At 41.2% G+C, this 27,500-nt stretch overlaps 1 protein-coding gene across 1 annotated transcript in view; it reads right to left on the bottom strand.

Moving 5' to 3' along the window:
- Positions 1 to 8,325: 8,325 nt before the first annotated feature.
- The window catches only part of ppp1r14c (protein phosphatase 1, regulatory (inhibitor) subunit 14C), a gene marked incomplete at both ends in the record, with an annotated part of 37,745 nt that continues 18,570 nt past the window's right edge, over positions 8,326 to 27,500 (bottom strand). The window contains one exon of the mRNA XM_080791533.1: positions 8,326 to 8,400. Coding sequence (XP_080647659.1) covers positions 8,326 to 8,400 — 75 coding nt within the window. The remainder of the gene's footprint in view (positions 8,401 to 27,500) is intronic.

Here is a 27,500-nt window from a genome sequence, read left to right as displayed (position 1 = left end):
TTTAGCTATTGAAAAATAGCAGATCTACAAGCTCGTAGCACGCCACGAGCTTGTACATTTTACTGCACTAAACTGCACTACATTTTACTGCACTACATTTTACTGCACTACATTTTACTCCACATGCCATTCAATGCAGAGGAACATATTATTATGCTGCATAGTAATAGTGATTGTAGTAACCACGCCTGGCCGGTAGGTGGCAGCAAAGTCAATCTTATAATGATAAGTAGTCTTAAACCTGTCTTTTAGTAACACTGGATTTAGATTCCAGGTTCAACTGGCGTGCATTCCGTTGGTTAATTCTTTATTTTAGTCTATGTTTTATTTGATTACTAGTCAAAGGTAGGGTATGCTATTTTAATTTGTTTAAAAAAGAAAGTGAACACACTATAGCAATGATTACTGTCAAAATATAGAGCTATTTAACACTGTTATACTGAACACACTCTATAGCAATGATTACTGTCACACTATAGAGCTATTTAACACCGTTACTGAACACACTCTATAGCAATGATTACTGTCACAATATAGAGCTATTTAACACTGTTATACTGAACACACTATAGCAATGATTACTGTCACACTATAGAGATATTTAACACTGTTACTGAAACACACTCTATAGCGATGATTACTGTCACAATATAGAGCTATTTAACACTGTTACAGAACACACTCTATAGCAATGATTACTGTCACAATATAGAGCTATTTAACACTGTTACTGAAACACACTATTGCAATGAGTACTGTCACAATATAGAGCTATTTAACACTGTTACTGAACACACTCTATAGCAATGATTACTGTCACAATATAGAGCTATTTAACACTGTTACTGAACACACTCTATAGCAATGATTACTGTCTCAATATAGAGCTATTTAACACTGTTATACTGAACACACTCTATAGCAATGATTACTGTCTCAATATAGAGCTATTTAACGTTACTGAACACACTCTATAGCAATGATTACTGTCACAATATAGAGCTATTTAACGTTACTGAACACACTCTATAGCAATGATTACTGTCACAATATAGAGCTATTTAACACTGTTACTGAACACACTCTATAGCAATGATCACTGTCACAATATAGAGCTATTTAACACTGTTACTGAAACACACTATAGCAATGATTACTGTCTCAATATAGAGCTATTTAACACCGTTACTGAACACACTCTATAGCAATGATTACTGTCACAATATAGAGCTATTTAACACCGTTACTGAACACACTCTATAGCAATGATTACTGTCACAATATAGAGCTATTTAACACCGTTACTGAACACACTCTATAGCAATGATTACTGTCACAATATAGAGCTATTTAACACTGTTACTGAACACACTCTATAGCAATGATTACTGTCACAATATAGAGCTATTTAACACTGTTACTGAAACACACTCTATAGCAATGATTACTGTCACAATATAGAGCTATTTAACACTGTTATTGAAACACACTCTATAGCAATGATTACTGTCACAATATAGAGCTATTTAACACTGTTAATGAACACACTCTATAGCAATGATTACTGTCTCAATATAGAGCTATTTAACACCGTTACTGAACACACACTATAGCAATGATTACTGTCTCAATATAGAGGTAATAGAGCTAGCCGGTGGTAGTCAGGGATTTGGATTTTTCTGCATTAATATGTATGCTAATCTCTCTCTCTCTCTCTCACACACACACACACACACACACACACACACACACACACACACCCCCCCCCCTCTGGTTAACATTAGATTGGGTTCTATGGGGAGAGACAGTGTAACCATGGCAACCATTTTTCCTCTGGTGGTCAGATGCACGCACGCACGCACGCACACAGACACAGACACACACACATGCACAGACACATGTACATATATATACATACATGCACGTACACGCACAAGATGAGTCTTATATGGTTCCTGGCATTTTTGAGGAGCGCTCACAGACAGACAGACAGACAGACAGACAGACAGAGAGAGAGGCTATACAGAGTTACAGACAGACAGACAGACAGACAGACAGACAGACAGACAGACAGACAGACAGACAGACAGACAGACAGACAGACAGACAGACAATACAGACAGTCAGATGAGGACAGAGACAGTGAGACAGTCAGATGAGGACAGAGACAGTGTGACAGTCAGATGAGGACAGAGACACAGAGACAGTCAGATGAGGACAGAGACAGTGAGACAGTCAGATGAGGACAGAGACAGTGTGACAGTCAGATGAGGACAGAGACACAGAGACAGTCAGATGAGGACAGAGACAGTGAGACAGTCAGATGAGGACAGAGACAGAGACAGTCACCCTGCTTGCCTTCTCCTGTTGAGGGCAGATGATTCCAACAGGATGCAAGTGTTGTTCTTCTCGACTAAAAGTAAGACGAGAAATGTTCGTCGACTACCCTTTTCTTCACTGACGAAAACTAACTGTAAACAAAGCTATATACGGTGACTAAAACTGAGACTAAATTAAGTGACAATTTCGTCAAGAGATAAAAACTAGACTAAAATGTTATGAAGGGACTCTAGTGGACGAGAGATCCAGTAAAAGTCATTCTACGCTTGGTTGCAATGCTGAAAATAGCCGATCAGGCTTGTAGATCTGCTGTAAAATCAGTCCTCATTACGACGGCATCAAGGCCCGCCAAAATACATTTCAGTCGACTAAAAGTCAACCGTAGATTTAGTCGACTGAAATCTCATGAAATTTAGTCGACTAAAACTACACTAACACTTAAACATTCCAGGTGACTAAATGAAAACCATACGAGATGACTTAAAACTAAAATCAAACTAAAAAAACAACAATGTTGTTTTTTAATGTTTGTGTTTGCACCGTTTGTTTTACATCACCATTACATCACCATCACATCATCATTACATCACCATCACATCACCATCACATCATCATCACATCACCATCACATCACCATTACATCACCATCACATCACCATTACATCACCATTACATCACCATCACATCACCATCACATCACCATTACATCACCATTACATCACCATCACATCACCATCACATCATCATCACATCACCATTACATCACCATCACATCAGCTAATCAACATGAGTTATAGACTTTGATATATATTTTAGCACCGCTCACTTCACACGGGTGTGATTCTTCACGTCACACGAGGTTCATGTTTGGTTTGTTATTAGAGAAAGTCAAAGATGAGGGACTGTAAGCTGTTTTTGACAAGGGGGCGGGGGCATTCGAGAAATGGGGCTAAATATGTATTTTTTAGCGATTTATTATTTTATTATTTACTATAGTCCTATACTAACTAACTAGACCCCAAGAAATTACATCTGGCCACAAAATATCACATGCAGGATCTACTGAATATGAAGGTAGCCTACTGGGGGGGAGCCACATTGTGTTGTACGCTCAATATGTCACTTTGACATATTCACTGGATCTCGTGACGTAAGTCCCCTAACTGTCTGTCTGTCTGTCTGTCTGTCTGTCTGCCTGTCTGTCTGCCTGTCTGTCTGCCTGCCTGTCTGTGGTGCGTGCTGGCAGCTCCTTCTCTCATTGGCTGTGCTTCTCACATGCACCTTAATGCAGTTCCAATTATTCACCCCCCTCCCCCCCCCCCCCCCAGCCAGATGTGTGAAAAGTGGGTCACAGAATTTAAAGGCGCAGGAGTCATGTTGTGAGTGTCTGTGTCATACGCACACATGCGCATACGCATGCACACACACAAATTTGTATTAAATGTCTCCACGATGTGCGCAGTGTAGACACGCCCCCCCCCCACGCTTTTAGCCAATCAAAATAAAGCCTTTTGGTTATAGCTGACACTACAGTAGGTTAGTAGGTCACGCAGATGCATGCACGTGCACACGCACGCACGCACACACACACACGCACGCACGCACGCACACACGCACTGCAGAGAAGCTAGGCTGCTCATGCATATAAGTGAGCAATAAGGCCACACTCTGCTAGGGACACGCACACGCGTGTGTTCACAAGACTGTGCTGTCACCAGAGCGCACATGAACACACTGGTATCCTCTACTATAAATGTGCCACGTCTCTGTGTGTGCGTGTGTGCGTGTGTGCGTGTGCGTGTGTGCGTGTGTGTGTGCGTGTGCGTGTGCGTGTGTGTGTGCGTGTGTGTGCTTGTAATGCACGTAACTCGAGAACCGTTCTCCCCACATCCGACACACGCGTTCCACACCCCCGCAGGGAGTGCAGTGCCCGGTATCGAGTCGGTCGGACCCACGGTTCTCCGGAACCACCACAAAAGGCTCTGCTCAGGCCAAAGCGAGGCCTCAGCTGGAGGGAAAGCTATCCTGAAGAGGTGGATTTTGAAAGAGAGGAGAGAGGGAGCAGCTCTGAGATGGTTATAAGGGAGTTCATTCCAGAGTTTGGGGGCCGAAACATAGAAGGCCCTGTCCGTCCCCCCAGGTGTCCCCCCAGGTGTCCCCCCAGGTGCGGTACTTGGCCTTTGCGGACCTTCAGGAGGTTGGCTTCACTGGACCTGAGGGAGCGGGGGGGGGGGGGACGGGGGACGACGACAACATATGGTTGGAGAAGATCGGAGAGGTGGGGGGGAGCTATAGGTCATTGAGAGCTTTGTAGGTGGTGAGCAGGATTTTGTAGTGAATTCTTTGTTTGATGGTGACTAACACTACATGGAAACTAAGTGAAGTGAACTAAATATAGCCCACTGACAGTTCCGTCAACAACAAAAAACTAACGCGACGCGACGCGTTGTGAGCTTGTTGAGTGTAAAGTGTAAACTCAGCCATTACGGCGGCATCAAGGCTCGCCAAAACACATTTTAGTCGACTAAATCAACTGTAGATTTAGTCGACTAGGTAAAAATACAAAATAACTGAAAAAAAACAATACATGCAAAACGTAAAGCTCTAAACACGAAACGGCTAATATCATAATTATGTCAGTAATGAAAACACACCAGGGGGCGCTCATGTTTTAAACAGTACAGAGTCATTCTGTCTTTTTATTATCAGCAAAAACAATAATCGCACGCACGCAGCCACGCACGCACACACACACACACACACACACACACACACACACACGCGCGCACGCACACTTAACTTTTCAAAACGCAATGGTTTTGCGGTACAGAAAAACAACATGTTTGCAGCATAAAATCAAGTCCGTATATACTTTACTCAGAACAATAAGAAGAAGAATGTATAAAAAAAGGTATTTAGTGAAATAAAGGCCTTTTTGGGACCAACAGAGAAAAAATACGTGTTCTCCGGACATGCTTACGTTATAAAAAAAATACAAAACAACAGAAAAAAACAATACATGCAAAACGTAAAGCTCTAAACACTAAACAAATGATCAAATTTAACACAATATAGTCCTGGAGTCCATAAATGATCAAATATTCATAATTTATCTAATATCTTCTAGAGGCCCCTGAACGAACAGTCCTTCCACGCACACACACACACACACCACACACACACACACACACACACACACACACACACACACACACACACACACAATCATTTAGTACCTACAACAGGGGTCCTTGAGGAGGGGGTTCCAGGGGGTCCCCGTGCAGCCAATTGATATAGTTATAGTAACCAAATGGACCCTTATGGGTCTGTTAAGTCTGAGAGGGTAGAAATGGAACCAAATGGACCCTTATGGGTCTGTGTAACTCTGAGAGGGTAGAAATGGAACCAAATGGACCCTTATGGGTCTGTTAACTCTGAGAGGGTAGAAATGGAACCAAATGGACCCTTATGGGTCTGTTAACTCTGAGAGGGTAGAAATGGAACCAAATGGACCCCGACACCCAGAGTTGTGTCGGGGGGGGGGGGGGGGTCTCAGAGATAAACCGATGCATGTCAAACTGGGGGTTGAGAAATCACTGCTGAAGCCGTAAAACATCTGCTGCTGCTGTTCCGGTCCATATCTTCCGGTCGTCCCCAAACATTTTTCCGTGTCCCCCAAAATGACACTAATTAGCACCGCAGTGAAAGGCCAGGTCAGGGACCCCCCTCTAGGAGTGATCCTCAACCCGTTTTCATTCTAGGAATTCAGTCTAGGAAAATTGGCCTCAGATCCTGTGCAGCAGGGGCGTGGCCCAGTGCGTTGCGTTTCAAATGAAATGCGAATCAAAAGACAGGGGCGGGTTCCACATGGAGTGGGCGCTACATCTAAATAAGACGGAAGGGAAACAATTGCTCCTTGAGCGGTGGTGGCCTATACTACAATTCAATTTGGAATTGGATTCCCTTCGGACTATTTTCATGGTGTGCACAGTGCTTCAGACCGGAAAGGGGAGTGTCCGCTCAGATTCTGAGCGCAACGTACTTCCCTCACAGGGATACGTTCCTTTTTTCCCAGAAGTCTTTCTCGCCCGCCTAGTGGCGAAAAATAAAACTTCTGGGAACTCAGATTACCCCTCTAGCAGTGATCCTCAACCCGTTTAATTTCAAGGACATGCATTAGTCTTTACGGACCCCCATTGGCAACTAAAAAATACGGGGAAGCAGCTTTTTGCTTCTACGGGCCGTTGGCATGGAACAAACTCCCACTGTACCTTCGTCAGGCAGCCTCTGGAGACATTTTTAAAGCTCAGCTCAAGACCCACTTCTACAACATTGCTTTTAATTGAGCTTTTATTTTTTATTTTTGTTATTCATGTCCTCACTGTATTGCATTACTGCTTGTTTTTTAATGTCGTTGCCTTGCTTTTCTTTTTTATTCTCCATTGTTCTGTAAAGCACTTTGAGCTGCATTTCATGTAATGAAAGGTGCTATACAAATAAAGTTTTATTATTATTATTATTTAATGGCATTTCTATCTCTGAGGCCCTCAATGCATATTGTAAAATCAATGGTAACTTAGTGTATACAAATGGAACCAAATGGTCCATTTGGTTCCATTTGTACACTCTGAATTACAGACCCAAAAAGGGTTCCTAACTATCATTTAGCTGAGGACCCCCTGGAACTCCCTCAAGGACCCCCTGGAACTCCCTCAGGGACCCCTGGGGGTCCCCGGACCCCACGTTTGTGAACCACTGGTGTAGTCGGTGCACAGGAGGTCAGAGATAACAATGAATTACAATAAATCCTTCCTTCCTTCCTTACAGGAGTCTGATCTGATCTTATGCAATAAGTTAAAACTATCCCTACATCCTGGAGAGGCTAATTAGTAGAAGCTTAATACGTCTTTTCTAGAAACAACCCTTAATGACCCTAACCCTTTTAGATCCTTGAGGGTCATCCATGTCCTCAGGTCTAAATGGGGTCATAGGGTCATAGGGTCATCCATGTCCTCAGGTCTAAATGGGGTCCTAGGGTCATAGGGTCATCCATGTCCTCAGGTCTAAATGGGGTCATAGGGTCATAGGGTCATAGGGTCATCGGTCTAAATGGGTTCAGTGACAGCAGGAAGCGTTGCGTTTGACCAACGGACACCAAGCGATGTGTTGTGTCTGTGTTGAGATGGTGTTCAGACACACAGCGATGGTTGTTGTCCTGTAGTGAGGAGATGGGGTTCAGACACACAGCGACTGTTGTCCTGTAGTGAGGAGATGGGGTTCACACACACAGCGACGTTTGTCCTGTAGTGAGGAGATGGGGTTCAGACACACAGCGACTGTTGTCCTGTAGTGAGGAGATGGGGTTCACACACACAGCGACTGTTGTCCTGTAGTGAGGAGATGGGGTTCAGACACACAGCGACTGTTCTCCTGTAGTGAGGAGATGGGGTTCACACACACAGCGACGGTTGTCCAAACTCTTCAGATCGTGAAAAACCCCGAAATATCAGCGCTCGGTTCCACGGACGAACGTCGCGAAAATCGCCGGTCCACAAGCTCACGTATACGTTGTGCGGTGAGCTTGTAGATCTACAAGCTGTAGATTTACAAGCTGTAGAGCTACAAGCTGCTTGTAGATCTACACGTTGTGCGGTGAGCTTGTAGATCTACACGTTGTGCGGTGGTCCTCTTCCTCGCATAGCGTTTGAACGCTTCGTCCGGTTGGGTATTAAAAAGGTCTTAAGCGGGGTCCCCACCCCCAGCTTGGTTTCATCGGCCTACTGGTTGGATGTAGAATAGCGGCTGGTTGGTTGGATGTAGAATGCAGTTGGATGGATGGATGGTTGGATGGCCTTCGTTGGGTGGGTTGTAGATATGGCGTTGGATGCCATTACAGAGCTTCCTTGTTGGATTAGCGGCTGGTTGGTTGGATGGTGTTCAGGTTGGACTGTGTTCAGGTTGGATGGCGTTGGATGCGCTGGGCCATTATAGAGACTTCTTGTTGGGAGCGCTGAGCTTCCTCATCCCTCTGATCCTCGTCAGCAGGTCTCTGACGAAGACCTGGAGAGAATTGGAAAAACACAACAATAACCCAAAGTAAATTAGAATGCTATTTGGCCCTCAACCGAGAATACACAGTGGCAAACTATACCTGACCACTGTTACTGATCCAACACTGAGGAAGATGTTGACTATGTACAGACTCAATAGAAACAGATGTTGACTACAGACTCAATAGAAACAGATGTTGACTATGTACAGACTCAATAGAAACAGATGTTGACTACAGACTCAATAGAAACAGATGTTGACTGTGTACAGACTCAATAGAAACAGATGTTGACTATGTACAGACTCAATAGAAACAGATGTTGACTGTGTACAGACTCAATAGAAACAGATGTTGACTGTGTACAGACTCAATAGAAACAGATGTTGACTATGTACAGACTCAATAGAAACAGATGTTGACTATGTACAGACTCAATAGAAACAGATGTTGACTATGTACAGACTCAATAGAAACAGATGTTGACTGTGTACAGACTCAATAGAAACAGATGTTGACTATGTACAGACTCAGTAGAAACAGATGTTGACTGTGTACAGACTCAGTAGAAACAGATGTTGACTATGTACAGACTCAATAGAAACAGATGTTGACTGTGTACAGACTCAGTAGAAACAGATGTTGACTATGTACAGACTCAATAGAAACAGGCAGACACAGACAGAACTGGCTGCCTAGAGAAGACAGACTGTGTTCACGCTGTTCTCAAGGGGAGGTGGAGACGGAACTACATTTTGTGTTACAATGCAACAAGTATAAAGACATCAGAGAATCATTCTTCCATAAAATTCAAAGAAAAATATAAAGAATTTGAATCCACCAAACAGTCCAAATGCACAGTTTTGGCAGCGAAATACGTGTGGAGTTGTCATCAACTGAGGGACAGCCAGTGGACAGTAGAGACGGGTATATCTGTCTGAGGAACAGACAGTGGACAGTAGAGTCAGGTATATCTGTCTGAGGGACAGACAGTGGACAGTAGAGACAGGTATATCTGTCTGAACAGGGTCATTAAGTTGCTGTTATGTTTATGTTTGTTAATTTATTTTCATTGTTACTGTATTGCTTGTTGTTCATTATTGTTGGGACGTTTGTTGACTTTTGTTTTGTTGTATGTACGCTTTGGCAACGTAGAACATATTTATCATGACAATAAAGCCTTTTGAAATTGAAAATTGAGAGAGAGAGAGAGAGAGAGAGAGAGAGAGAGAACACTATAAGTCTACTACAACTAATTTATCAATGTCAGTTTGTTGATGTTTTTCATCTATATATTATTTGTTCTGATTCTGAATATGTATCATTTATTATTTTGTTTCATACTGTATTATGTAATGCTTTGGCAATATAAGAATGCTTGTCATGCCAATAAAGTATATTCAAATTGAATTGAATTGAATTTCAACAACAATGCAAGTCAATGGTGTGCTCTAAACGAAACATTACGCTGAGGAAACGCATCATAAGGAAAGGAAACATCCTAGGAGCACAAAGGAAAGGAAACATCCTAGGAGCACAAAGGAAAGGAAACATCCTAGGAGCACAAAGGAAAGGAAGCATCCTAGATCTATAGGAGCACAAAGGAAAGGAAACATCCTAGGAGCACAAAGGAAAGGAAACATCCTAGATCTATAGGGGCACAAAGGAAAGGAAACATCCTAGATCTATAGGAGCACAAAGGAAACATCCTAGATCTATAGGAGCACAAAGGAAACATCCTAGATCTATAGGAGCACAAAGGAAAGGAAACATCCTAGATCTATAGGAGCACAAAGGAAACATCCTAGATCTATAGGAGCACAAAGGAAAGGAAACATCCTAGATCTATAGGAGCACAAAGGAAACATCCTAGATCTATAGGAGCACAAAGGAAACATCCTAGATCTATAGGAGCACAAAGGAAAGGAAACATCCTAGATCTATAGGAGCACAAAGGAAACATCCTAGATCTATAGGAGCACAAAGGAAAGGAAACATCCTAGATCTATAGGAGCACAAAGGAAAGGAAACATCCTAGATCTATAGGGGCACAAAGGAAAGGAAACATCCTAGATCTATAGGGGCACAAAGGAAAGGAAACATCCTAGATCTATAGAAGCACAAAGGAAAGGAAACATCCTAGATCTATAGGAGCACAAAGGAAAGGAAACATCCTAGATCTATAGGAGCACAAAGGAAAGGAAACATCCTAGATCTATAGGGGCACAAAGGAAACATCCTAGATCTATAGGGGCACAAAGGAAAGGAAGCATCTTAGATCTATAGGAGCACAAAGGAAAGGAAACATCCTAGATCTATAGGGGCACAAAGGAAACATCCTAGATCTATAGGAGCACAAAGGAAACATCCTAGATCTATAGGGGCACAAAGGAAAGGAAACATCCTAGATCTATAGGAGCACAAAGGAAACATCCTAGATCTATAGGAGCACAAAGGAAAGGAAACATCCTAGATCTATAGGAGCACAAAGGAAACATCCTAGATCTATAGGGGCACAAAGGAAACATCCTAGATCTATAGGGGCACAAAGGAAAGGAAACATCCTAGATCTATAGGAGCACAAAGGAAAGGAAACATCCTAGATCTATAGGGGCACAAAGGAAACATCCTAGATCTATAGGAGCACAAAGGAAAGGAAACATCCTAGATCTATAGGAGCACAAAGGAAAGGAAACATCCTAGATCTATAGGAGCACAAAGGAAACATCCTAGATCTATAGGAGCACAAAGGAAACATCCTAGATCTATAGGGGCACAAAGGAAACATCCTAGATCTATAGGGGCACAAAGGAAACATCCTAGATCTATAGGAGCACAAAGGAAAGGAAACATCCTAGATCTATAGGGGCACAAAGGAAAGGAAACATCCTAGATCTATAGAAGCACAAAGGAAAGGAAACATCCTAGATCTATAGGGGCACAAAGGAAAGGAAACATCCTAGATCTATAGGAGCACAAAGGAAAGGAAACATCCTAGATCTATAGGAGCACAAAGGAAACATCCTAGATCTATAGGAGCACAAAGGAAAGGAAACATCCTAGATCTATAGGAGCACAAAGGAAACATCCTAGATCTATAGGAGCACAAAGGAAACATCCTAGATCTATAGGAGCACAAAGGAAACATCCTAGATGTATAGGAGCACAAATGAAACATCCTAGATCTATAGAAGCACAAAGGAAACATCCTAGATCTATAGGGGCACAAAGGAAAGGAAACATCCTAGATCTATAGGGGCACAAAGGAAACATCCTAGATCTATAGGAGCACAAAGGAAAGGAAACATCCTAGATCTATAGGAGCACAAAGGAAAGGAAACATCCTAGATCTATAGGAGCACAAAGGAAACATCCTAGATCTATAGGAGCACAAAGGAAACATCCTAGATCTATAGGGGCACAAAGGAAACATCCTAGATCTATAGGGGCACAAAGGAAACATCCTAGATCTATAGGGGCACAAAGGAAAGGAAACATCCTAGATCTATAGGAGCACAAAGGAAACATCCTAGATCTATAGGAGCACAAAGGAAAGGAAACATCCTAGATCTATAGGAGCACAAAGGAAAGGAAACATCCTAGATCTATAGGAGCACAAAGGAAACATCCTAGATCTATAGGAGCACAAAGGAAAGGAAACATCCTAGATCTATAGGAGCACAAAGGAAACATCCTAGATCTATAGGAGCACAAAGGAAAGGAAACATCCTAGATCTATAGGGGCACAAAGGAAACATCCTAGATCTATAGGGGCACAAAGGAAAGGAAGCATCCTAGATCTATAGGAGCACAAAGGAAAGGAAACATCCTAGATCTATAGGAGCACAAAGGAAACATCCTAGATCTATAGGAGCACAAAGGAAAGGAAACATCCTAGATCTATAGGAGCACAAAGGAAACATCCTAGATCTATAGGAGCACAAAGGAAAGGAAACATCCTAGATCTATAGGAGCACAAAGGAAAGGAAACATCCTAGATCTATAGGAGCACAAAGGAAACATCCTAGATCTATAGGAGCACAAAGGAAAGGAAACATCCTAGATCTATAGGGGCACAAAGGAAACATCCTAGATCTATAGGAGCACAAAGGAAAGGAAACATCCTAGATCTATAGGGGCACAAAGGAAAGGAAACATCCTAGATCTATAGAAGCACAAAGGAAACATCCTAGATCTATAGGAGCACAAAGGAAACATCCTAGATCTATAGGAGCACAAAGGAAACATCCTAGATCTATAGGAGCACAAAGGAAAGGAAACATCCTAGATCTATAGGAGCACAAAGGAAAGGAAACATCCTAGATCTATAGGGGCACAAAGGAAAGGAAACATCCTAGATCTATAGAAGCACAAAGGAAACATCCTAGATCTATAGGGGCACAAAGGAAACATCCTAGATCTATAGAAGCACAAAGGAAACATCCTAGATCTATAGGAGCACAAAGGAAAGGAAACATCCTAGATCTATAGGAGCACAAAGGAAACATCCTAGATCTATAGGAGCACAAAGGAAAGGAAACATCCTAGATCTATAGGAGCACAAAGGAAACATCCTAGATCTATAGGAGCACAAAGGAAAGGAAACATCCTAGATCTATAGGAGCACAAAGGAAAGGAAACATCCTAGATCTATAGGAGCACAAAGGAAAGGAAACATCCTAGATCTATAGGAGCACAAAGGAAACATCCTAGATCTATAGGAGCACAAAGGAAACATCCTAGATCTATAGGGGCACAAAGGAAACATCCTAGATCTATAGGAGCACAAAGGAAACATCCTAGATCTATAGGAGCACAAAGGAAACATCCTAGATCTATAGGGGCACAAAGGAAACATCCTAGATCTATAGGGGCACAAAGGAAAGGAAACATCCTAGATATATAGGGGCACAAAGGAAAGGAAACATCCTAGATCTATAGAAGCAAAAAGGAAACATCCTAGATCTATAGGAGCACAAAGGAAACATCCTAGATCTATAGGGGCACAAAGGAAAGGAAACATCCTAGATCTATAGGAGCACAAAGGAAAGGAAACATCCTAGATCTATAGGAGCACAAAGGAAACATCCTAGATCTATAGGAGCACAAAGGAAAGGAAACATCCTAGATCTATAGGAGCACAAAGGAAAGGAAACATCCTAGATCTATAGAAGCAAAAAGGAAACATCCTAGATCTATAGGAGCACAAAGGAAAGGAAACATCCTAGATCTATAGGGGCACAAAGGAAACATCCTAGATCTATAGGAGCACAAAGGAAAGGAAACATCCTAGATATATAGGAGCACAAAGGAAACATCCTAGATCTATAGGGGCACAAAGGAAAGGAAACATCCTAGATCTATAGGAGCACAAAGGAAAGGAAACATCCTAGATCTATAGGAGCACAAAGGAAAGGAAACATCCTAGATCTATAGGAGCACAAAGGAAACATCCTAGATCTATAGGGGCACAAAGGAAAGGAAACATCCTAGATCTATAGAAGCACAAAGGAAAGGAAACATCCTAGATCTATAGGGGCACAAAGGAAACATCCTAGATCTATAGGGGCACAAAGGAAAGGAAACATCCTAGATCTATAGGAGCACAAAGGAAAGGAAACATCCTAGATCTATAGAAGCACAAAGGAAAGGAAACATCCTAGATCTATAGGGGCACAAAGGAAAGGAAACATCCTAGATCTATAGGGGCACAAAGGAAAGGAAACATCCTAGATCTATAGGGGCACAAAGGAAAGGAAACATCCTAGATCTATAGGGGCACAAAGGAAAGGAAACATCCTAGATCTATAGGAGCACAAAGGAAACATCCTAGATCTATAGGAGCACAAAGGAAAGGAAACATCCTAGATCTATAGAAGCACAAAGGAAAGGAAACATCCTAGATCTATAGGGGCACAAAGGAAAGGAAACATCCTAGATCTATAGGAGCACAAAGGAAACATCCTAGATCTATAGGAGCACAAAGGAAAGGAAACATCCTAGATCTATAGAAGCACAAAGGAAAGGAAACATCCTAGATCTATAGGGGCACAAAGGAAACATCCTAGATCTATAGGGGCACAAAGGAAAGGAAACATCCTAGATCTATAGGGGCACAAAGGAAACATCCTAGATCTATAGGAGCACAAAGGAAAGGAAACATCCTAGATCTATAGGGCACAAAGGAAACATCCTAGATCTATAGGAGCACAAAGGAAACATCCTAGATCTATAGAAGCACAAAGGAAAGGAAACATCCTAGATCTATAGGAGCACAAAGGAAAGGAAACATCCTAGATCTATAGGAGCACAAAGGAAACATCCTAGATCTATAGGGGCACAAAGGAAAGGAAACATCCTAGATCTATAGGAGCACAAAGGAAACATCCTAGATCTATAGGAGCACAAAGGAAACATCCTAGATCTATAGGGGCACAAAGGAAACATCCTAGATCTATAGGAGCACAAAGGAAACATCCTAGATCTATAGGAGCACAAAGGAAACATCCTAGATCTATAGGGGCACAAAGGAAACATCCTAGATCTATAGGGGCACAAAGGAAAGGAAACATCCTAGATATATAGGGGCACAAAGGAAAGGAAACATCCTAGATCTATAGAAGCAAAAAGGAAACATCCTAGATCTATAGGAGCACAAAGGAAACATCCTAGATCTATAGGGGCACAAAGGAAAGGAAACATCCTAGATCTATAGGAGCACAAAGGAAAGGAAACATCCTAGATCTATAGGAGCACAAAGGAAACATCCTAGATCTATAGGAGCACAAAGGAAAGGAAACATCCTAGATCTATAGGAGCACAAAGGAAAGGAAACATCCTAGATCTATAGAAGCAAAAAGGAAACATCCTAGATCTATAGGAGCACAAAGGAAAGGAAACATCCTAGATCTATAGGGGCACAAAGGAAACATCCTAGATCTATAGGAGCACAAAGGAAAGGAAACATCCTAGATATATAGGAGCACAAAGGAAACATCCTAGATCTATAGGGGCACAAAGGAAAGGAAACATCCTAGATCTATAGGAGCACAAAGGAAAGGAAACATCCTAGATCTATAGGAGCACAAAGGAAAGGAAACATCCTAGATCTATAGGAGCACAAAGGAAACATCCTAGATCTATAGGGGCACAAAGGAAAGGAAAACATCCTAGATCTATAGAAGCACAAAGGAAAGGAAACATCCTAGATCTATAGGGGCACAAAGGAAACATCCTAGATCTATAGGGGCACAAAGGAAAGGAAACATCCTAGATCTATAGGAGCACAAAGGAAAGGAAACATCCTAGATCTATAGAAGCACAAAGGAAAGGAAACATCCTAGATCTATAGGGGCACAAAGAAGGAAACATCCTAGATCTATAGGGGCACAAAGGAAGGAAACATCCTAGATCTATAGGGGCACAAAGGAAAGGAAACATCCTAGATCTATAGGGGCACAAAGGAAAGGAAACATCCTAGATCTATAGGAGCACAAAGGAAACATCCTAGATCTATAGGAGCACAAAGGAAAGGAAACATCCTAGATCTATAGAAGCACAAAGGAAAGGAAACATCCTAGATCTATGAGGGGCACAAAGGAAAGGAAACATCCTAGATCTATAGGAGCACAAAGGAAACATCCTAGATCTATAGGAGCACAAAGGAAAGGAAACATCCTAGATCTATAGAAGCACAAAGGAAAGGAAACATCCTAGATCTATAGGGGCACAAAGAAACATCCTAGATCTATAGGGCACAAAGGAAAGGAAACATCCTAGATCTATAGGGGCACAAAGAAACATCCTAGATCTATAGGAGCACAAAGGAAAGGAAACATCCTAGATCTATAGGGCACAAAGGAAACATCCTAGATCTATAGGAGCACAAAGGAAACATCCTAGATCTATAGAAGCACAAAGGAAAGGAAACATCCTAGATCTATAGGAGCACAAAGGAAAGGAAACATCCTAGATCTATAGGAGCACAAAGGAAACATCCTAGATCTATAGGGGCACAAAGGAAAGGAAACATCCTAGATCTATAGGAGCACAAAGGAAAGGAAACATCCTAGATCTATAGGAGCACAAAGGAAAGGAAACATCCTAGATCTATAGGAGCACAAAGGAAACATCCTAGATCTATAGAAGCACAAAGGAAAGGAAACATCCTAGATCTATAGGGGCACAAAGGAAAGGAAACATCCTAGATCTATAGGAGCACAAAGGAAACATCCTAGATCTATAGGAGCACAAAGGAAACATCCTAGATCTATAGAGCACAAAGGAAACATCCTAGATCTATAGGAGCACAAAGGAAAGGAAACATCCTAGATCTATAGGAGCACAAAGGAAACATCCTAGATATATAGGAGCACAAAGGAAACATCCTAGATCTATAGGAGCACAAAGGAAAGGAAACATCCTAGATCTATAGGGCACAAAGGAAAGGAAACATCCTAGATCTATAGGGGCACAAAGGAAACATCCTAGATCTATAGGAGCACAAAGGAAACATCCTAGATCTATAGAAGCACAAAGGAAGGAAACATCCTAGATCTATAGGAGCACAAAGGAAACATCCTAGATCTATAGGAGCACAAAGGAAACATCCTAGATCTATAGGAGCACAAAGGAAACATCCTAGATCTATAGGGGCACAAAGGAAACATCCTAGATCTATAGGAGCACAAAGGAAACATCCTAGATCTATAGGAGCACAAAGGAAACATCCTAGATCTATAGGAGCACAAAGGAAAGGAAACATCCTAGATCTATAGGGGCACAAAGGAAAGGAAACATCCTAGATCTATAGGAGCACAAAGGAAACATCCTAGATCTATAGGAGCACAAAGGAAATGAAACATCCTAGATCTATAGGAGCACAAAGGAAAGGAAACATCCTAGATCTATAGGGGCACAAAGGAAAGGAAACATCCTAGATCTATAGGAGCACAAAGGAAACATCCTAGATCTATAGGGGCACAAAGGAAACATCCTAGATCTATAGGAGCACAAAGGAAAGGAAACATCCTAGATCTATAGGAGCACAAAGGAAAGGAAACATCCTAGATCTATAGAAGCAAAAAGGAAACATCCTAGATCTATAGGGGCACAAAGGAAACATCCTAGATCTATAGGGGCACAAAGGAAACATCCTAGATCTATAGGAGCACAAAGGAAAGGAAACATCCTAGATCTATAGGGGCACAAAGGAAAGGAAACATCCTAGATCTATAGGAGCACAAAGGAAACATCCTAGATCTATAGGAGCACAAAGGAAAGGAAACATCCTAGATCTATAGGAGCACAAAGGAAACATCCTAGATCTATAGGAGCACAAAGGAAACATCCTAGATCTATAGGGCACAAAGGAAACATCCTAGATCTATAGAAGCACAAAGGAAACATCCTAGATCTATAGGGGCACAAAGGAAACATCCTAGATCTATAGGGGCACAAAGGAAAGGAAACATCCTAGATCTATAGGAGCACAAAGGAAACATCCTAGATCTATAGGGGCACAAAGGAAAGGAAACATCCTAGATCTATAGAAGCACAAAGGAAACATCCTAGATCTATAGGGGCACAAAGGAAAGGAAACATCCTAGATCTATAGGAGCACAAAGGAAACATCCTAGATCTATAGGAGCACAAAGGAAAGGAAACATCCTAGATCTATAGGGGCACAAAGGAAACATCCTAGATCTATAGGAGCACAAAGGAAACATCCTAGATCTATAGGAGCACAAAGGAAACATCCTAGATCTATAGGGGCACAAAGGAAACATCCTAGATCTATAGGAGCACAAAGGAAAGGAAACATCCTAGATCTATAGGAGCACAAAGGAAACATCCTAGATCTATAGGGGCACAAAGGAAAGGAAACATCCTAGATCTATAGGGGCACAAAGGAAACATCCTAGATCTATAGGAGCACAAAGGAAACATCCTAGATCTATAGGGGCACAAAGGAAACATCCTAGATCTATAGGGGCACAAAGGAAACATCCTAGATCTATAGGAGCACAAAGGAAACATCCTAGATCTATAGGGGCACAAAGGAAACATCCTAGATCTATAGGGGCACAAAGGAAACATCCTAGATCTATAGGAGCACAAAGGAAACATCCTAGATATATAGGAGCACAAAGGAAACATACTAGATCTATAGGGGCACAAAGGAAACATCCTAGATCTATAGGGGCACAAAGGAAACATCCTAGATCTATAGGAGCACAAAGGAAACATCCTAGATCTATAGGGGCACAAAGGAAACATCCTAGATCTATAGGAGCACAAAGGAAACATCCTAGATATATAGGAGCACAAAGGAAACATCCTAGATCTATAGGAGCACAAAGGAAAGGAAACATCCTAGATCTATAGGGGCACAAAGGAAAGGAAACATCCTAGATCTATAGGAGCACAAAGGAAAGGAAACATCCTAGATCTATAGGGGCACAAAGGAAAGGAAACATCCTAGATCTATAGGAGCACAAAGGAAACATCCTAGATCTATAGGAGCACAAAGGAAATGAAACATCCTAGATCTATAGGAGCACAAAGGAAAGGAAACATCCTAGATCTATAGGGGCACAAAGGAAAGGAAACATCCTAGATCTATAGGAGCACAAAGGAAACATCCTAGATCTATAGGGGCACAAAGGAAACATCCTAGATCTATAGGAGCACAAGGAAAGGAAACATCCTAGATCTATAGGAGCACAAAGGAAAGGAAACATCCTAGATCTATAGAAGCAAAAAGGAAACATCCTAGATCTATAGGGGCACAAAGGAAACATCCTAGATCTATAGGGGCACAAAGGAAACATCCTAGATCTATAGGAGCACAAAGGAAAGGAAACATCCTAGATCTATAGGGGCACAAAGGAAAGGAAACATCCTAGATCTATAGGAGCACAAAGGAAACATCCTAGATCTATAGGAGCACAAAGGAAAGGAAACATCCTAGATCTATAGGAGCACAAAGGAAACATCCTAGATCTATAGGAGCACAAAGGAAACATCCTAGATCTATAGGGGCACAAAGGAAACATCCTAGATCTATAGAAGCACAAAGGAAACATCCTAGATCTATAGGGGCACAAAGGAAACATCCTAGATCTATAGGGGCACAAAGGAAAGGAAACATCCTAGATCTATAGGAGCACAAAGGAAACATCCTAGATCTATAGGGGCACAAAGGAAAGGAAACATCCTAGATCTATAGAGCACAAAGGAAACATCCTAGATCTATAGGGGCACAAAGGAAAGGAAACATCCTAGATCTATAGGAGCACAAAGGAAACATCCTAGATCTATAGGAGCACAAAGGAAAGGAAACATCCTAGATCTATAGGGGCACAAAGGAAACATCCTAGATCTATAGGAGCACAAAGGAAACATCCTAGATCTATAGGAGCACAAAGGAAACATCCTAGATCTATAGGGGCACAAAGGAAACATCCTAGATCTATAGGAGCACAAAGGAAAGGAAACATCCTAGATCTATAGGAGCACAAAGGAAACATCCTAGATCTATAGGGGCACAAAGGAAAGGAAACATCCTAGATCTATAGGGGCACAAAGGAAACATCCTAGATCTATAGGAGCACAAAGGAAACATCCTAGATCTATAGGGGCACAAAGGAAACATCCTAGATCTATAGGGGCACAAAGGAAACATCCTAGATCTATAGGAGCACAAAGGAAACATCCTAGATCTATAGGGCACAAAGGAAACATCCTAGATCTATAGGGGCACAAAGGAAACATCCTAGATCTATAGGAGCACAAAGGAAACATCCTAGATCTATAGGAGCACAAAGGAAACATCCTAGATCTATAGGGGCACAAAGGAAACATCCTAGATCTATAGGGGCACAAAGGAAGAACATCCTAGATCTATAGGAGCACAAAGGAAACATCCTAGATCTATAGGAGCACAAAGGAAACATCCTAGATCTATAGGAGCACAAAGGAAACATCCTAGATATATAGGAGCACAAAGGAAACATCCTAGATCTATAGGAGCACAAAGGAAAGGAAACATCCTAGATCTATAGGAGCACAAAGGAAAGGAAACATCCTAGATCTATAGGAGCACAAAGGAAACATCCTAGATCTATAGGAGCACAAAGGAAAGGAAACATCCTAGATATATAGGAGCACAAAGGAAACATCCTAGATCTATAGAGCACAAAGGAAAGGAAACATCCTAGATCTATAGGAGCACAAGGAAGGAAACACCTAGATCTATAGGAGCACAAAGGAAAGGAAACATCCTAGATATATAGGAGCACAAAGGAAACATCCTAGATCTATAGGAGCACAAAGGAAAGGAAACATCCTAGATATATAGGAGCACAAAGGAAACATCCTAGATCTATAGAGCACAAAGGAAAGGAAACATCCTAGATCTATAGGAGCACAAAGGAGAACATCCTAGATCTATAGGAGCACAAAGGAAACATCCTAGATCTATAGGAGCACAAAGGAAAGGAAACATCCTAGATCTATAGGAGCACAAAGGAAACATCCTAGATCTATAGGAGCACAAAGGAAAGGAAACATCCTAGATCTATAGGAGCACAAAGGAAACATCCTAGATCTATAGGAGCACAAAGGAAGGAACATCCTAGATCTATAGGAGCACAAAGAAGGAAACATCCTAGATCTATAGGAGCACAAAGGAAACATCCTAGATCTATAGGAGCACAAAGGAAAGGAAACATCCTAGATCTATAGGAGCACAAAGGAAACATCCTAGATCTATAGGAGCACAAAGGAAACATCCTAGATCTATAGGAGCACAAAGGAAAGGAACATCCTAGATCTATAGGAGCACAAAGGAAACATCCTAGATCTATAGAGAGCACAAAGGAAAGGAAACATCCTAGATCTATAGGAGCACAAAGGAAACAAAGGAAACATCCTAGATCTATAGGAGCACAAAGGAAACATCCTAGATCTATAGGAGCACAAAGGAAAGGAAACATCCTAGATATATAGGAGCACAAAGGAAACATCCTAGATCTATAGGAGCACAAAGGAAAGGAAACATCCTAGATCTATAGGAGCACAAAGGAAACATCCTAGATCTATAGGAGCACAAAGGAAACATCCTAGATCTATAGGAGCACAAAGGAAAGGAAACATCCTAGATATATAGGAGCACAAAGGAAACATCCTAGATCTATAGAAGCACAAAGGAAAGGAAACATCCTAGATCTATAGGAGCACAAAGGAAAGGAAACATCCTAGATCTATAGAAGCACAAAGGAAAGGAAACATCCTAGATCTATAGGAGCACAAAGGAAAGGAAACATCCTAGATATATAGGAGCACAAAGGAAACATCCTAGATCTATAGGAGCACAAAGGAAAGGAAACATCCTAGATCTATAGGAGCACAAAGGAAAGGAAACATCCTAGATCTATAGAAGCACAAAGGAAAGGAAACATCCTAGATCTATAGGAGCACAAAGGAAAGGAAACATCCTAGATCTATAGGAGCACAAAGGAAAGGAAACATCCTAGATCTATAGGAGCACAAAGGAAACATCCTAGATCTATAGGAGCACAAAGGAAACATCCTAGATCTATAGGGCACAAAGGAAAGGAAACATCCTAGATCTATAGGAGCACAAAGGAAACATCCTAGATCTATAGAAGCACAAAGGAAACATCCTAGATCTATAGAAGCACAAAGGAAACATCCTAGATCTATAGGAGCACAAAGGAAAGGAAACATCCTAGATCTATAGGAGCACAAAGGAAAGGAAACATCCTAGATCTATAGGAGCACAAGGAAAGGAAACATCCTAGATCTATAGGGGCACAAAGGAAACATCCTAGATCTATAGGGGCACAAAGGAAAGGAAACATCCTAGATCTATAGGAGCACAAAGGAAACATCCTAGATCTATAGAAGCACAAAGGAAACATCCTAGATCTATAGGGGCACAAAGGAAAGGAAACATCCTAGATCTATAGGAGCACAAAGGAAACATCCTAGATCTATAGGAGCACAAAGGAAAGGAAACATCCTAGATCTATAGGGGCACAAAGGAAACATCCTAGATCTATAGGAGCACAAAGGAAACATCCTAGATCTATAGGAGCACAAAGGAAACATCCTAGATCTATAGGGGCACAAAGGAAACATCCTAGATCTATAGGAGCACAAAGGAAAGGAAACATCCTAGATCTATAGGAGCACAAAGGAAACATCCTAGATCTATAGGGGCACAAAGGAAAGGAAACATCCTAGATCTATAGGAGCACAAAGGAAACATCCTAGATCTATAGGGGCACAAAGGAAACATCCTAGATCTATAGGGGCACAAAGGAAACATCCTAGATCTATAGGAGCACAAAGGAAACATCCTAGATCTATAGGGGCACAAAGGAAACATCCTAGATCTATAGGGGCACAAAGGAAACATCCTAGATCTATAGGAGCACAAAGGAAACATCCTAGATATATAGGAGCACAAAGGAAAGGAAACATCCTAGATCTATAGGGGCACAAAGGAAAGGAAACATCCTAGATCTATAGGGGCACAAAGGAAACATCCTAGATCTATAGGAGCACAAAGGAAAGGAAACATCCTAGATATATAGGAGCACAAAGGAAACATCCTAGATCTATAGAAGCACAAAGGAAAGGAAACATCCTAGATCTATAGGAGCACAAAGGAAAGGAAACATCCTAGATCTATAGGAGCACAAAGGAAAGGAAACATCCTAGATATATAGGAGCACAAAGGAAACATCCTAGATCTATAGGAGCACAAAGGAAAGGAAACATCCTAGATATATAGGAGCACAAAGGAAACATCCTAGATCTATAGAAGCACAAAGGAAAGGAAACATCCTAGATCTATAGGAGCACAAAGGAAAGGAAACATCCTAGATATATAGGAGCACAAAGGAAACATCCTAGATCTATAGGAGCACAAAGGAAAGGAAACATCCTAGATATATAGGAGCACAAAGGAAACATCCTAGATCTATAGAAGCACAAAGGAAAGGAAACATCCTAGATCTATAGGAGCAAAAAGGAAACATCCTAGATCTATAGGAGCACAAAGGAAAGGAAACATCCTAGATCTATAGGAGCACAAAGGAAAGGAAACATCCTAGATCTATAGGAGCACAAAGGAAACATCCTAGATCTATAGGAGCACAAAGGAAAGGAAACATCCTAGATCTATAGGAGCACAAAGGAAACATCCTAGATCTATAGAGCACAAAGGAAACATCCTAGATCTATAGGAGCACAAAGGAAAGGAAACATCCTAGATATATAGGAGCACAAAGGAAACATCCTAGATCTATAGAAGCACAAAGGAAAGGAAACATCCTAGATCTATAGGAGCACAAAGGAAAGGAAACATCCTAGATATATAGGAGCACAAAGGAAACATCCTAGATCTATAGGAGCACAAAGGAAAGGAAACATCCTAGATCTATAGGAGCACAAAGGAAAGGAAACATCCTAGATCTATAGAAGCACAAAGGAAAGGAAACATCCTAGATCTATAGGAGCACAAAGGAAAGGAAACATCCTAGATCTATAGGAGCACAAAGGAAAGGAAACATCCTAGATCTATATGAGCACAAAGGAAACATCCTAGATCTATAGGAGCACAAAGGAAACATCCTAGATCTATAGGAGCACAAAGGAAACATCCTAGATCTATAGGGGCACAAAGGAAAGGAAACATCCTAGATCTATAGGAGCACAAAGGAAACATCCTAGATCTATAGAAGCACAAAGGAAACATCCTAGATCTATAGAAGCACAAAGGAAACATCCTAGATCTATAGGAGCACAAAGGAAAGGAAACATCCTAGATCTATAGGAGCACAAAGGAAAGGAAACATCCTAGATCTATAGGAGCACAAAGGAAAGGAAACATCCTAGATATATAGGAGCACAAAGGAAACATCCTAGATCTATAGGAGCACAAAGGAAAGGAAACATCCTAGATCTATAGAGCACAAAGGAAAGGAAACATCCTAGATCTATAGAAGCACAAAGGAAAGGAAACATCCTAGATCTATAGGAGCACAAAGGAAAGGAAACATCCTAGATCTATAGGAGCACAAAGGAAACATCCTAGATCTATAGGAGCACAAAGGAAACATCCTAGATCTATAGGGGCACAAAGGAAAGGAAACATCCTAGATCTATAGGAGCACAAAGGAAACATCCTAGATCTATAGAAGCACAAAGGAAACATCCTAGATCTATAGAAGCACAAAGGAAACATCCTAGATCTATAGGAGCACAAAGGAAAGGAAACATCCTAGATCTATAGGAGCACAAAGGAAAGGAAACATCCTAGATCTATAGGAGCACAAAGGAAAGGAAACATCCTAGATCTATAGGGGCACAAAGGAAACATCCTAGATCTATAGGGGCACAAAGGAAAGGAAACATCCTAGATCTATAGGAGCACAAAGGAAACATCCTAGATCTATAGGAGCACAAAGGAAACATACTAGATCTATAGGGGCACAAAGGAAACATCCTAGATCTATAGGAGCACAAAGGAAAGGAAACATCCTAGATCTATAGGAGCACAAAGGAAAGGAAACATCCTAGATCTATAGAAGCACAAAGGAAAGGAAACATCCTAGATCTATAGGAGCACAAAGGAAAGGAAACATCCTAGATCTATAGGAGCACAAAGGAAACATCCTAGATCTATAGGAGCACAAAGGAAACATCCTAGATCTATAGGGGCACAAAGGAAAGGAAACATCCTAGATCTATAGGAGCACAAAGGAAACATCCTAGATCTATAGAAGCAGAAAGGAAACATCCTAGATCTATAGAAGCACAAAGGAAACATCCTAGATCTATAGGAGCACAAAGGAAAGGAAACATCCTAGATCTATAGGAGCACAAAGGAAAGGAAACATCCTAGATCTATAGGAGCACAAAGGAAAGGAAACATCCTAGATCTATAGGGGCACAAAGGAAACATCCTAGATCTATAGGGGCACAAAGGAAAGGAAACATCCTAGATCTATAGGGGCACAAAGGAAAGGAAACATTCTAGATCTATAGAAGCACAAAGGAAACATCCTAGATCTATAGGGGCACAAAGGAAAGGAAACATCCTAGATCTATAGGAGCACAAAGGAAACATCCTAGATCTATAGGAGCACAAAGGAAAGGAAACATCCTAGATCTATAGGGGCACAAAGGAAACATCCTAGATCTATAGGAGCACAAAGGAAACATCCTAGATCTATAGGAGCACAAAGGAAACATCCTAGATCTATAGGGGCACAAAGGAAACATCCTAGATCTATAGGAGCACAAAGGAAAGGAAACATCCTAGATCTATAGGAGCACAAAGGAAACATCCTAGATCTATAGGGGCACAAAGGAAAGGAAACATCCTAGATCTATAGGAGCACAAAGGAAACATCCTAGATCTATAGGGGCACAAAGGAAACATCCTAGATCTATAGGGGCACAAAGGAAACATCCTAGATCTATAGGAGCACAAAGGAAACATCCTAGATCTATAGGGGCACAAAGGAAACATCCTAGATCTATAGGGGCACAAAGGAAACATCCTAGATCTATAGGAGCACAAAGGAAACATCCTAGATATATAGGAGCACAAAGGAAAGGAAACATCCTAGATCTATAGGGGCACAAAGGAAAGGAAACATCCTAGATCTATAGGGGCACAAAGGAAACATCCTAGATCTATAGGAGCACAAAGGAAAGGAAACATCCTAGATATATAGGAGCACAAAGGAAACATCCTAGATCTATAGAAGCACAAAGGAAAGGAAACATCCTAGATCTATAGGAGCACAAAGGAAAGGAAACATCCTAGATCTATAGGAGCACAAAGGAAAGGAAACATCCTAGATATATAGGAGCACAAAGGAAACATCCTAGATCTATAGGAGCACAAAGGAAAGGAAACATCCTAGATATATAGGAGCACAAAGGAAACATCCTAGATCTATAGAAGCACAAAGGAAAGGAAACATCCTAGATCTATAGGAGCACAAAGGAAAGGAAACATCCTAGATATATAGGAGCACAAAGGAAACATCCTAGATCTATAGGAGCACAAAGGAAAGGAAACATCCTAGATATATAGGAGCACAAAGGAAACATCCTAGATCTATAGAAGCACAAAGGAAAGGAAACATCCTAGATCTATAGGAGCAAAAAGGAAACATCCTAGATCTATAGGAGCACAAAGGAAAGGAAACATCCTAGATCTATAGGAGCACAAAGGAAAGGAAACATCCTAGATCTATAGGAGCACAAAGGAAACATCCTAGATCTATAGGAGCACAAAGGAAAGGAAACATCCTAGATCTATAGGAGCACAAAGGAAACATCCTAGATCTATAGGAGCACAAAGGAAACATCCTAGATCTATAGGAGCACAAAGGAAAGGAAACATCCTAGATATATAGGAGCACAAAGGAAACATCCTAGATCTATAGAAGCACAAAGGAAAGGAAACATCCTAGATCTATAGGAGCACAAAGGAAAGGAAACATCCTAGATATATAGGAGCACAAAGGAAACATCCTAGATCTATAGGAGCACAAAGGAAAGGAAACATCCTAGATCTATAGGAGCACAAAGGAAAGGAAACATCCTAGATCTATAGAAGCACAAAGGAAAGGAAACATCCTAGATCTATAGGAGCACAAAGGAAAGGAAACATCCTAGATCTATAGGAGCACAAAGGAAAGGAAACATCCTAGATCTATAGGAGCACAAAGGAAACATCCTAGATCTATAGGAGCACAAAGGAAACATCCTAGATCTATAGGAGCACAAAGGAAACATCCTAGATCTATAGGGGCACAAAGGAAAGGAAACATCCTAGATCTATAGGAGCACAAAGGAAACATCCTAGATCTATAGAAGCACAAAGGAAACATCCTAGATCTATAGAAGCACAAAGGAAACATCCTAGATCTATAGGAGCACAAAGGAAAGGAAACATCCTAGATCTATAGGAGCACAAAGGAAAGGAAACATCCTAGATCTATAGGAGCACAAAGGAAAGGAAACATCCTAGATCTATAGGAGCAAAAAGGAAAGGAAA

This window comes from Protomyctophum bolini (assembly GCF_963924005.1).
Source record: "Protomyctophum bolini genome assembly, chromosome: 19".
In the NCBI taxonomy this organism is placed as follows: Eukaryota; Metazoa; Chordata; class Actinopteri; order Myctophiformes; family Myctophidae; genus Protomyctophum; species Protomyctophum bolini.
The sequence above is the reverse complement of the archived record's forward strand: the minus strand, read 5'-3'. Positions and strand labels throughout refer to the sequence as shown.